At 52.8% G+C, this 12,817-nt stretch overlaps 1 protein-coding gene across 1 annotated transcript in view; it reads left to right on the top strand.

Annotated features, from left to right (window-relative positions):
- Nucleotides 1–9,414, top strand: part of NSF (N-ethylmaleimide sensitive factor, vesicle fusing ATPase) — a 49,384-nt gene extending 39,970 nt beyond the window's left edge. Inside the window, exons 18-21 of the mRNA XM_061575065.1 lie at nt 1,531–1,665; nt 2,058–2,171; nt 5,124–5,179; nt 5,517–9,414. Coding sequence (XP_061431049.1) covers nt 1,531–1,665; nt 2,058–2,171; nt 5,124–5,179; nt 5,517–5,532 — 321 coding nt within the window. The 3' untranslated portion in view covers nt 5,533–9,414. The remainder of the gene's footprint in view (nt 1–1,530; nt 1,666–2,057; nt 2,172–5,123; nt 5,180–5,516) is intronic.
- Nucleotides 9,415–12,817: the final 3,403 nt, after the last annotated feature.

The raw sequence follows: 12,817 nt of genomic DNA, 5'->3' as shown, positions 1-12,817 counted from the left end.
CGCACAACGCGGGGGGCTCCGTGCGCCGGGCACCGCGGGTCTGCGAGCCTCCTCCATTGGTCCCCGTAACGGCGGCGCTGCGCCGGCGATGTCTGGCTGTCCGTCGTCGCTGCGGCCCCCGTGCGGACGTTGGGAAGAGCGTGAGCGTGACCGCTCGGGCGCGTCTGCGTGGGAGGTGGGGTCACTTCCCGGAGACAAAGGCGGCGCATAAGACTCTTATTTTTAATCAGATTAGGGACGGGGTCAAACTTCGTATCAATTAAACTCCGGGGTTGGAAAATACGAGGGACATTTCTCGGCCGCGCGCGGCATTGTGCTCGTGGCGCCGCGGACCGAACACTCGGGGAGGGAGGGGGGCAGGATGGGGGGGGGGGGGGGGACATTGGGAAAAGGAGTAAAAAAAAATTAAAGCGAATAGCTGGGGGGAAATAAATAAATAACCCCGAATTGAAAGCTTGGTTAAAATTAACCCTGCGTCTCCTGCCGGACCTCCCAGCGGCATCGCGCTGCTTGCCGGGCAGGATGAGAGCAGCGAATCGACCGCCCGGTCACACATCCGGATCTTGAGACGCGCCCCAACTCTGGCGTTTGCTGCAGAGATTCGTCGAGAAAGTGTCCGAGCTTCGGGCAGGGATGATCCGTCGATCGCCCTTGCCGGTGTCAGGTGCGAGGTGCAGTTGCGAGCGGGTGTTCCCGTCACCCTTCGCTTGGTTGCGTGCGCCTCCGTGGGTTTGCGTGTTGTGGGCCTTGTGTGCGTGTGGAATATTGGCCGCGTGTCCGTGTGTAAAAACGTAGACACGAAGACTTTGGTTTTGTATTCGCACCCACAGTCGCACGTGTGTGCACGCGCGCTGACGAGCGTCTGCGGAGCGGTGTCTATAGTGGGGCGAGCGCACTTTGCTACGAAGGTGGCAAAACCCAGGTTCGATTCCCAGCCAACGTCTGCGGTGAATGGCTGAACCGATCCCAGCTTCAATTGGGTACCTGGTGTGGTGCGGTGGCTTAAGCATCAGCGTTGGGGGGAGGGGGTGCAAATTTGGCGAGACGTGGTGCCGGCCTCATCACCCCCGTGTGTGCCGTGCCTGTCCTCATAAGCACTCGCTGATGGCACTTGCACCGACTGTTTAAGGCTTCACAGGTAACCTTTGTCTTTGTGTGAGTGTCTTGCATGAGTGTCTCGTTGTCTGCAGGTGTTGAGTGGAGCGGTGGGGTAGCCGTTAGCGCACTGTTCGATTCTCGCTCATGGCTAACATTAGTGTCGAATATCTAGACCGGTCCTGGGCCTCCCCTAGGTCGACTAGGCCTCAAATGTGTACCTGGTGTGACGTGTAAACATGTAAACATCGCCACTGGGGAGACGAAGGGAGCTGGGTCTGGTCTTGACCCCACCCCACCACCACGCTCGTGTGTCACAGTCCCGGCTTTCAAAAGTCTACTCCGCGAGCAGCACTTGCCCCAACAGTCCGTGAAGGCTATTACGTTGGGTGGGGGATCTTTGTCTTTGTTGGTGTCCGTGCATTGCTGCGGCAGGGCCGGAAGCTTCTCATCATCGGCACGTCGAGCCGCAGGGAGGTGCTGCAGGAGATGGAGATGCTGGACGCCTTCAGCACCACCATCCACGTCTCCAACATCTCCAAGGGCGAGCAGCTGATGGACGCGCTCGAAGTAAGGACACCACAGGATTGCATTGCCCTGCAGACTATAGGACTATAACTTGAAACTCTTTTTTTGTTTTACCAGGTGAGGCCCCCACTGGGCTTTGTAGTTCTTTTTCAGAAGCGACCTGGCCATCACAAGTGATAGCTCAACGAAGTGGCTTTATAGCAGCCGAATAATGTACAACACACGTCGATTCTAAATGTGGAGGGAAAATCCGGAGGACCCAGAGAAAAATCCACGCGACCACGGGGGGAGAAAGAGAGAGACGTGCAAACTCCACAAACAGAGGTTGCCCGAGTCGGGAATTAAACACATGCTCTTCTTGCTTTGAGGCACAAATGTCACCACTGCACCACCCTGCCCCCCCACCCCACCCCGCCACCACCCAATATCTGCAGCAACTGAGCAGCTTTGAGGACAAGGAGAGGGCCAAGATCTCTCAGTACGTGAAGGGCAAGAAGGTGTGGATCGGCATCAAGAAGCTTCTCACGCTCATCGAGATGGCCATGCAGGTTCGTGTGACCCCTGCCCCCCCCGCATTGCCATTGTCATTTCCGTGTTTGCGTCATGATCAGGTTTGTCGTAGGCACCCAATTGAGTAGTTACGGTGGCACGCAATCACCTGCTCTTTTCAATTAATGTCCACTGTGAAGCAGACGGCGCGTAGTACAGGGACTCCTTTACTTACAAACGAGTTACGTTCCAGAGGTCTGTTCACAAGTCGATTTGTTCACAAGGCCAACTTGACTCCCGTCGAATCCAAACATGTGGTACGGCATGTACACTAAACACAACGGATTTAAAAGTTGTATGATCTGCTGTACATGTAGATTCCACTGGTTCTTCATGTTCTGCAGATGTAGATGCCACTGGTTCTTCACGTTCTGCAGATGTAGATGCCACCGGTTCTTCATGTTCTGCAGATGTAGATGCCACTAGTTCTTCACGTTCTGCAGATATAGATGCTGCTGGTTCTTTATTTTCTGCAGATGTAGATGCCACTAGTTCTTCATGTTCTGCAGATGTAGATGCCACCGGTTCTTCACGTTCTGCAGATGTAGATGCCACTGGTTCTTCATGTTCTGCAGATGTAGATGGCACCGGTTCTTCATGTTCTGTAGATGTAGATGCCACCGGTTCTTCATGTTCTGCATATGTAGATGCCACCGGTTCTTCACTTTCTGCAGATGTAGATGCCACGGGTTCTTCATGTTCTGCAGATGTAGATGCCGCTGGTTCTTCATGTTCTGCAGATGTAGATGCCACCGGTTCTTCACGTTCTGCAGATGTAGATGCCACCGGTTCTTCATGTTCTGCAGATGTAGATGCCGCTGGTTCTTCATGTTCTGCAGATGTAGATGCCGCTGGTTCTTCATGTTCTGCAGATGTAGATGCCACCGGTTCTTCATGTTCTGCATATGTAGATGCCACCGGTTCTTCACGTTCTGCAGATGTAGATGCTACCGGTTCTTCATGTTCTGCAGATGTAGATGCCACTGGTTCTTCACGTTCTGCAGATGTAGATGCCACTGGTTCTTCACGTTCTGCAGATGTAGATGCCGCTGGTTCTTCACGTTCTGCAGATGTAGATGCCACCGGTTCTTCACGTTCTGCAGATGTAGATGCCACTGGTTCTTCACGTTCTGCAGATGTAGATGCCACTGGTTCTTCATGTTCTGCAGATGTAGATGCCACTGGTTCTTCACTTTCTGCAGATGTAGATGCCACCGGTTCTTCACGTTCTGCAGATGTAGATGCCACCGGTTCTTCACGTTCTGCAGATGTAGATGCCACTAGTTCTTCACTTTCTGCAGATGTAGATGCCACCGGTTCTTCACGTTCTGCAGATGTAGATGCCACCGGTTCTTCACGTTCTGCAGATGTAGATGCCACTGGTTCTTCATGTTCTGCAGATGTAGATGCCACTGGTTCTTCATGTTCTGCAGATGTAGATGCCACTGGTTCTTCATGTTCTGCAGATGTAGATGCCACTAGTTCTTCATGTTCTGCAGATGTAGATGCCACTGGTTCTTCATGTTCTGCAGATATAGATGCCACTGGTTCTTCATGTTCTGCAGATGTAGATGCCACCGGTTCTTCATGTTCTGCAGATGTAGATGCCACTGGTTCTTCATGTTCTGCAGATATAGATGCCACCGGTTCTTCATGTTCTGCAGATGTAGATGCCACTGGTTCTTCATGTTCTGCAGATGTAGATGCCACTGGTTCTTCATGTTCTGCAGATGTAGATGCCACTGGTTCTTCATGTTCTGCAGATGTAGATGCCACTGGTTCTTCATGTTCTGCAGATGTAGATGCCACTGGTTCTTCATGTTCTGCAGATGTAGATGCCACTGGTTCTTCATGTTCTGCAGATGTAGATGCCACTAGTTCTTCATGTTCTGCAGATGTAGATGCCACTGGTTCTTCATGTTCTGCAGATGTAGATGCCACTGGTTCTTCATGTTCTGCAGATGTAGATGCCACTGGTTCTTCATGTTCTGCAGATGTAGATGCCACTAGTTCTTCATGTTCTGCAGATGTAGATGCCACCGGTTCTTCATGTTCTGCAGATGTAGATGCCACTGGTTCTTCATGTTCTGCAGATGTAGATGCCACTGGTTCTTCATGTTCTGCAGATGTAGATGCCACTGGTTCTTCATGTTCTGCAGTTGTAGATGCCACTGGTTCATCATGTTCTGAAGATGTAGATGCCACTGGTTCATCATGTTCTGAAGATGTAGATGCCACTGGTTCTTCATGTTCTGCAGATGTAGATGCCACTAATTCTTCACGTTCTGCAGATGTAGATGCCACTGGTTCTTTATTTTCTGCAGATGTAGATGCCACCGGTTCTTCATGTTCTGAAGATGTAGATGCCACTGGTTCATCATGTTCTGAAGATGTAGATGCCACTGGTTCTTCATGTTCTGCAGATGTAGATGCCACTAATTCTTCACGTTCTGCAGATGTAGATGCCGCTGGTTCTTTATTTTCTGCAGATGTAGATGCCACTGGTTCTTCATGTTCTGCAGATGTAGATGGCACCGGTTCTTCACGTTCTGCAGATGTAGATGCCACTGGTTCTTCATGTTCTGCAGATGTAGATGCCACTAGTTCTTCATGTTCTGCAGATGTAGATGCCACCGGTTCTTCATGTTCTGTAGATGTAGATGCCACTAGTTCTTCATGTTCTGCAGATGTAGATGCTAATTCCCTTTGGTGCTCGTGTCTCCTCTCTGCTCTCTTGAAAAACTTACCAAGAGATGTTTGGTTAATATAACACACTGCGGTGTTAACCAGGGCGGCCTGGCACATTCTAAACGCGAATCAACAATCGGCGAACGCACTTCCGCCGTGCCGCGTCACCGCCCATTGATATTGACATTGCTCCGGCCTCGTGTCTTTGTCTCTCTGTGTCTCTCTGTGTCTCCCTCTGTGTCTCCCTCTGTGTACCCTTGCAGACTGAGCCACACCTCCGCGTGAGCAAGTTCCTGTGCCTAATGGAGGAGGACGGAGGGTACGTATGTTAACACCTCACCACAATGAGCGTTGCTTGAACTCTCAATGCGCTTTGTATGGAGTGGCCCTTTTGTTGTCAATCCACTGCTGGATGAGGAGCCCCCCTTCCCCATGCCCGGTCCGCTTGGGTTGTTGCAGTGGGGAGGGGAGCACAGATGCTGAAGCATAGAAGTGAGGTACAACGATACATATCGGTGGCATGTTCGCACGCTGTGCGAACATGCCACCGATATGTAAACATCGATTGTGACTCGTAATCAGAATTATTACTATTACCATAGTAATAATAATCACTCTCGTCATTACTACTGCTGCTGTTGTTGTTGTTGCCACAGGTTGCAGGAATCGTGAGATGGGAGGCACGGCGCGGGAACGAGCGTGACGATCGCCCACCCACCCCACTCATTCCCACCCCACTCACCCACACCCCACTCACCCACCACTCTCAGCCACTCCTCTCACTCCCACCCGACTCACTCACCCACACCACTCACTCCCACCCCACTAACCCACCCCCACTCACCCATCCTAATCACCCACGCACCACTCTCCCCCCCTCCCCCATACGCTGTCCCAGCCATAGGCACACCCAGGGGTGGGGTAATAGGGGTAGTTGCGTGACTGTGCGTACGTATCTACTTGTGTTTTTAATTTATGGGGAGCGGTGGCACAGTGGTTGTTGCGCTACGCTTCGATTCTCGCTGAGAGCCAACATCGGTGACATTTATCTGAACCGGCCCTGGGCCTTCCCCAGGTAGTTTCAGACTCAAATGAGGACCAGCTGTGGTGTATAAACATTGCCCGTAGGAAGACGAAGGCTGTCGGGCATGCTGCTGGTCCACTCACCTTGGTGTGCCATGCCGGACATTATCGGGTGCTCGCTAGCAGCACTTTAAAGGCTATAGGTGGAAGGGGGGGGGGGGATCTTTCTGTCATGCGTGGGGAGCGGTAGCGTAGCGGCCGACACACTGGGTGGTGCAGTGGCTGTCGCGTGCCCACGTACATCCTTGGCAGCAACACAACCCACTCCCACGCGCGTAATTAGTTTACTGGGTGCGCATCTCTCCGACACTCCCGCACGCGACACCGCATCGTGTATGTGTGTGTGTTGAACTTATTTCGCACCGTACATAGCCAGCCGCGCTAATCGGATGTGCATTGGTACCTCGGCCTGCGCCCCAGTCACAGCTCACGTCGTCATGCACGCTCTCCTCAAACGCACATGCGCACAAACGCACAAACGTGTACGGCTCGTATCCTCGCCACAGCAACGCGCGCGCGTGTACGACCGTTAGGGCTGCGACTAAACGGCGCGAGGTTTGCACGGCGGTGTCGTCGCTCGACGCAATGCGGTTGTCCGCGTCGCTCCGTTCTGAATAGTTTTTGAGTGTCCACTCTTGCGTGTTTGCAACATGCGCTCGCGCGACCCCATTGGCCGGATGGGAGGTGGCGTCGTCTCACCCCCGCGCGTAGCTGCGCGTGGCGATTCATCTCTGAAAGTGCGGGCCGTCGTTTGAGTTTTTCACAGCTCTCGTCCGCGTGCAACGAAGTCGCTCCGCCGCATCCCGCGGGACCCAAGTTCGCCACCCGGGTCGCCCGCTGTCCCGTTTCGCCGCCCGGCTTCGGAGACGTCCTCGCTTGTTCGTGATCTTGCCGCTCGCACCCCCCCGGGGCCCCTGGTCGCACGCCGCTTCCCCCGGGATCGCTCGAAACAACAACAACAACACAGGCTCCAGATCGCTCGCCCCGATTTGTTTTCCTTCCGGTATTGAGGCGGCTCTCCCCCCTGGGAGTACCCCCTAGCGCCGCTCGCGCCTTCAGCCGGGCACCTGCGCAGCCCCCGTGGGTCGTCATTTCGAAAACCCCCCCCGGCTGATCGCTCGACCCTATTCGCTGTATCGTCGGGCTCTCGCAAACTGGCCGGCGAATGTTCTTAACATTCCTTTTCCTCGCGGGTCCGATGCCGCTCGCCCTCTCGCGCCCTTTTAAAGTGGGTGCGGAACGCCGGGGCCCGGTTCAAGACTCTGCTTCAAACCTGACGGGAGCGACGTGCAATTGGTCTTTGCGGTTTTCGGCGGACCCTGGCAGCAACGGGCCGATGTCAACTCCCAGCCACTTTTTAAACTACGTGTGTGTGTGTGCGTGCGCTTATATATATGTGCAATATGTAGCATCTCACCTGCTCACCTTGAAGCATTTCGGTGCGTTGTATACGTTCGCCGGACTGCCCACAGGGCGGTAGCATGTACCTCCATGGCAAGCGTACATCCGCTGCGACTGATGACTCGATTGGCCAAAGCTCGGTTGTTTAGTTGACTGCGTTGGTTGTCGATGGCAAGACAGCAACAGTGTGTACATATGTCACGGTCTTTTAACCAGACGTGACGTCCGAGAACCCGTCGCCACAAGTCAGCGCAGATCTCATGTGTTAGGCCCAAGTGACGAGGTGAGGGTTCTTCTGGATGGGATTTGACGAGGGTTGGTGAGATTTGAGGGCTCCCGTTTCGGATTGGCCGGCAACAATATCAGCCAAAAGTAACATTACACAAACACGCATCACCGTTCAAGTCTTCACAAAGCGTAGAGGGTTCTGTATTGGATAGGGGAGGGGGGGAGCAGGGGTTAAAGTTATCTTATCGGATTTGGTTGTGGCTTCTGTGTTGAATGTGACCATGGTTCTTTATTGTATGAAATGGAAGAGTCTGTGCTGGATGTGACGAGGGTTCTGTATTGGACAGGCTAGCTCGAGGCGACAAGCTGTGTGGGTGGTAATTCAACTGCAGACCATAAACCCCAACTCTCACAAATCACCATCTCCGATTAGGTGTTGATTTTTTGTTGTTGACCTATACCGACAAATATTCTACCAAAACGAGCGGCTTTAATAGACTCGATTATAATAAATAAGTATATATAAATACATATATAGAGAGATGAAACATGTCATTTTGGCCATTAAATCAAAGTTGGTGAACAAATTGCTTGCTGCTTAGTCCGTCCCTCGACATTTCTCGAGACTTTAACCCCCCCAACCTCCACGGGTTTTGCCGGGTCACGTGTCCAACTCTCCCCCCCTCGCTCCCGGGTCACGTGACCAACTCGCTCCCGGGTCACGTGTCCAACTCGCCTCCCTCGCTCCCGGGTCACGTGTCCAACTCGCTCCCGGGTCACGTGACCAACTCGTCACCTCTCGCTCCCGGATCACGTGTCCAACTCGCTCCCGAGTCACGTGACCAACTCGTCACCCCTCGCTCCCGGGCCACGTGTCCAACTCGCTCCCGGGTCACGTGACCAACTCGTCACCCCTAGCTCCCGGGTCACGTGTCCAACTCGCTCCCGGGTCACGTGTCCAACTCGTCACCCCTAGCTCCCGGGCCACGTGTCCAACTCGCTCCCGGGTCACGTGACCAACTCGTCACCCCTAGCTCCCGGGTCACGTGTCCCACTCGCTCCCGGGTCACGTGTCCAACTCGTCACCCCTAGCTCCCGGGCCACGTGTCCAACTCGCTCCCGGGTCACGTGACCAACTCGTCACCCCTAGCTCCCGGGCCACGTGTCCAACTCGCTCCCGGGTCACGTGACCAACTCGTCACCCCTAGCTCCCGGGCCACGTGTCCAACTCGCTCCCGGGTCACGTGTCCAACTCGTCACCCCTAGCTCCCGGGTCACGTGCCGTGCTGAGTGACGGCGCCCAACAGCCCATGGAGCCAAGCGACCAGCGACAATCGGCGCTGTTGACGGTGTAATAGATTGTCGAGTTTAGGCCTTGTTTGGCTTGTGATGTATTTTTATTTCATTTTTTCTTCACCCCCTCCCGCCCCCACACAGTGTCATTCCTGAGTGTACATCCCACCCGTACGCGTGTGTGTGTGCGCACCGCTGCAGGTGGCACAGACTAAGTTTTGAGGCTTAATTTAATACCCATGTGTCCCCCACGTGTACAGACAGTGGTGTGAGTGTTGTGGTGGTGGTGGCGCTTCTGTTTTGCGAGTCCGGCGCGTGCTATGATCGTCGCTTCCAGTTGCTTTTATCGGGTGACGAATCGTGCGCTGCTCCTTACCGTCCCGTCTTGGCTGTGATCCGATTTTTTGAACAAGGCGATTTGCTTTACGGATATATATTACGTGTAGAAACAAAAATATGGCTCCGAGTTGTCGATTGTAGCACTGCTGTCGTTCGGCGTTGTCTTCTGTGACGTGCTATTGATTTTGTGATGCAGAAATAAAAGTACAAAAAAATAAGCTTGCAGTGCAAAGATGAGCAATGCCATCCACCCATAAGGTATCCATCACTTCACCTCCACTCATCTGGTACGGACGGTCAACGACCATACCTGGGTGATGCCATCGACCCATAGGTCCCATCACGACACCTCCACTCATCTGGTACGGACGGTGAGCCACCATACCTGGGTGATACCATCGACCCATAGGTCCCATCACAACACCTTTCATCTGGTACGGACGGTCAACTACCATACCTGGGTGATGCCATCGACCCATAGGTCCCATCACCAAACATACGCTCATCTGGTATGGAGCTGCTGCTGCTGTGTGAAATCCACGCGGCTTCGGACAGCGGAACGAAGCTTCCCATCTTAAGTCCTCGCGGTGGTCTGGAACGGTCTCTTGCCGACTGAAGTCCACTCAGCCCGTGACAATCGGTGAATTTAAAACCGGACTAAATCCCCCCCCCCCCACCACCAATTGTCAGAACATGATCAATGAACAGAAGCTCCGTCCGTCACTCTGCTGTCCGGATACGGAACTGCCTCCCTTGATTACACATTGAAGGCGAAATCACCGATTCTGAGTCTTCAGGCCTTCAAACGCCGAGCTCGCAACATGGACATCTCCTAGCGTCACCACGCGCCTTGTAGGACCGCCGAGTAGTTGAGCTGCAGTAGAGCAATGGTTATGACGATTAGATGTACTCAATTGCATCAAAATAAAAAAAGAGATGTATCTTCCGGCTCAGTACACTGGGAACGCCTGAGAATTCCCCATGGAGAGCTAGAGTCTGCGTATAGTAGTGTATAGTGTATAGCCGTGTTTCCTGTAGTGTACAGTAGTGTATAGTGTATTGTAGTGTAGTAGTGCTCGAGTCTGTCACCAGGGAAAGGGAGGTGTGGACCGCCCCGACTCAACACGCTGCTGCCGCGACCCTCACCAGGGACCCGCGGACTGAGAAACGAACCCACGAACAGTTCCTGTGGGCCCTCCGCGCTTGCTTCTCAGCTTGTTGCTGAAGACGGCTACAAATCTCGCATTGATTGCGGTGCCACGTGAAACACCTCGCGGTGCACGCAGGGTATTGAACAATAGCTTAGGCTTCTAGATTTGAAGCTTTTTTGACTGCAAGGATTCATATTCTTAGGTTGTTTCGGTAAAGTCACGTAGGTAAAACATTCAAATTAATAAAAGTAAAATAAAATAAAAATCACGACGTTTCGGAGGCAACACAAGCTTCCGTCTTCAGGTGGAACCGTCACAGCCACGACAGCTGTATCAATTAAGCTTAGGCATCAGCAGAACAGCGTAACGGAGAGATGCGTCCTTGGAATAACTTCGAGAGAAGGGTCACGATGCAGTTGCGAAACTGGAGACATCACGTTGACCGTGAGGAAAAGTGAGATAATGTATGCGCTGTGAAGAAGGCCCGTTGCCTAAAACGTTGCCTATTGTATATATTTTTTTTATTTCAAGCCCCGCAGTGTTTTTAAGGAATGTGTGTGTGTAGGGGAGATGGGTTTATCTTATTTGGGGAGCGGTAGTGTTGCGGTTAGTGCCGCTGCGCTACGAACCTGGCGGCCCGAGTTCGATTCCCGCTCAGGGCCAACACCAGTGGTGACGATTGTCTGAACCGGTCCTGGGCCTCCCCTAGGTCGACTCAGCCTCACATGAGTACCTGGTGCGGTGTGTAAACATCGCCACGTGGTGCTGGCCACCCGCACCCATTGTGTGCCACAGTGTCGGCTTTCATAGGTGCCACTCGCTTTGTGTTTGTTATTTTTTTCCATTATTAACCGTGTCAAATGCAAGTTGCAGCATCGCCAAAGAATGTTTGGTTTTCATAAAATGGCACGGGCTTGGATTGGACGCGTCGTTCGGCAGGGGTTGATGCCCCGGGGTGGGTGGCGATGTTGGTGATGGGGATGGAAGTCGAAATTGGGATTCGTCTTGGAGAGAGAGAGAGAATCGGTGGGGTCACCCCCTCGGAGATGGAGCGTCCCGAGTCCGTCTCTTGGTGTGGGGCAGGAGGCTCTTCATCCAGCAGTGGATTGACCAGAGGTCTGCACATGTGATACTGTATGTTCAATGTATGCGGTACTGAGTGCATTACACGATGTAACACGATTTGTGTCGCTGGGTAGTAATTGTTCTTTTTTTATTGCTTATGCCTCAAAAGTATAGAAAATGGCTATTATTCCCCACAAACTTTGCTTTTGTGACCAGGACTTTACGTGAAGGAATGACACAAATACACACGTTTTCTCATTGCAAAAGTAGGTAAATTTCAGAATATCACTGTCCTGGTCACAAAAGCAAAGTTTGTGGGTGATAATAGCCATTTTCTGTACTGTTGAGGCATAAGCAATTAGGAAATAACACTGACCACCCAGGGACAAAATTCTTTTTTTTTCTTCCACAGTGCTATCACAGAGTTGCCCTTTTTGTGAGTCCGCTGTTGGATGAGGGGCACATGCCCATCCACGCCGTGCGGGGTGCGTTGTCGCGTGGGTGGGTGGGTGGTGGTGGTGGTGTTATTTGGTGTGGTGTGGGTGGGTGGTGGTGGTGGTGGTGTTATTTGGTGTGGGTGGGTGGTGGTGGTGGTGTTATTTGGTGTGGTGTGGGTGGGTGGTGGTGGTGGTGGTGTTATTTGGTGTGGGTGGGTGGTGGTGTTCTTTGGTGTGGGTGGGTGGGTGGTGGTGGTGTTATTTGGTGTGGTGTGGGTGGGTGGTGGTGGTGGTGTTATTTGGTGTGGGTGGGTGGTGGTGGTGGTGGTGTTATTTGGTGTGGTGTGGGTGGGTGGTGGTGGTGGTGTTATTTGGTGTGGGTGGGTGGTGGTGGTGGTGGTGTTATTTGGTGTGGGTGGGTGGTGGTGGTGTTATTTGGTGTGGCGTGGGTGGGTGGTGGTGGTGGTGGTGTTATTTGGTGGGGGTGGTGGTGGTGGTGTTATTTGGTGTGGGTGGGTGGTGGTGGTGTTATTTGGGGTGGGTGGGTGGTGATGGTGGTGGTGTTATTTAGTGTGGGTGGGTGGTGGTGGTGTTATTTGGTGTGGGTGGGTGGTGGTGGTGTTATTTGGTGTGGGTGGGTGGTGGTGGTGGTGGTGGTGGTGTTATTTGACCAAACTCCACCACGCTGTTTAATTGCCGTGGCACCTTCTCAGAACGCGACGACCCGCAGTGTTTATGGTCATCTGCACGTCGCGAACGAACGTGCCGCCAACGTTCTACGACGACGACGACAAAAACACAATTCAAACGGTGGGTACAACACGTTCACTTTTATCGTTAACGTCGTTATCGTCTAACCTTTTATCTTAAAAAAAAAAAACGTGCAATTATTTATTTCTGCACTCGTGTTAATAGAAAGCGGCTCTCTCTCCTCTCTCTCTCTCTGCGTCGATGTTCCGC

This window comes from Lethenteron reissneri, chromosome 7 (assembly GCF_015708825.2).
Source record: "Lethenteron reissneri isolate LAM-NWPU_2019-01 chromosome 7, ASM1570882v1, whole genome shotgun sequence".
NCBI lineage: Eukaryota > Metazoa > Chordata > Hyperoartia > Petromyzontiformes > Petromyzontidae > Lethenteron > Lethenteron reissneri.
The sequence above is the reverse complement of the archived record's forward strand: the minus strand, read 5'-3'. Positions and strand labels throughout refer to the sequence as shown.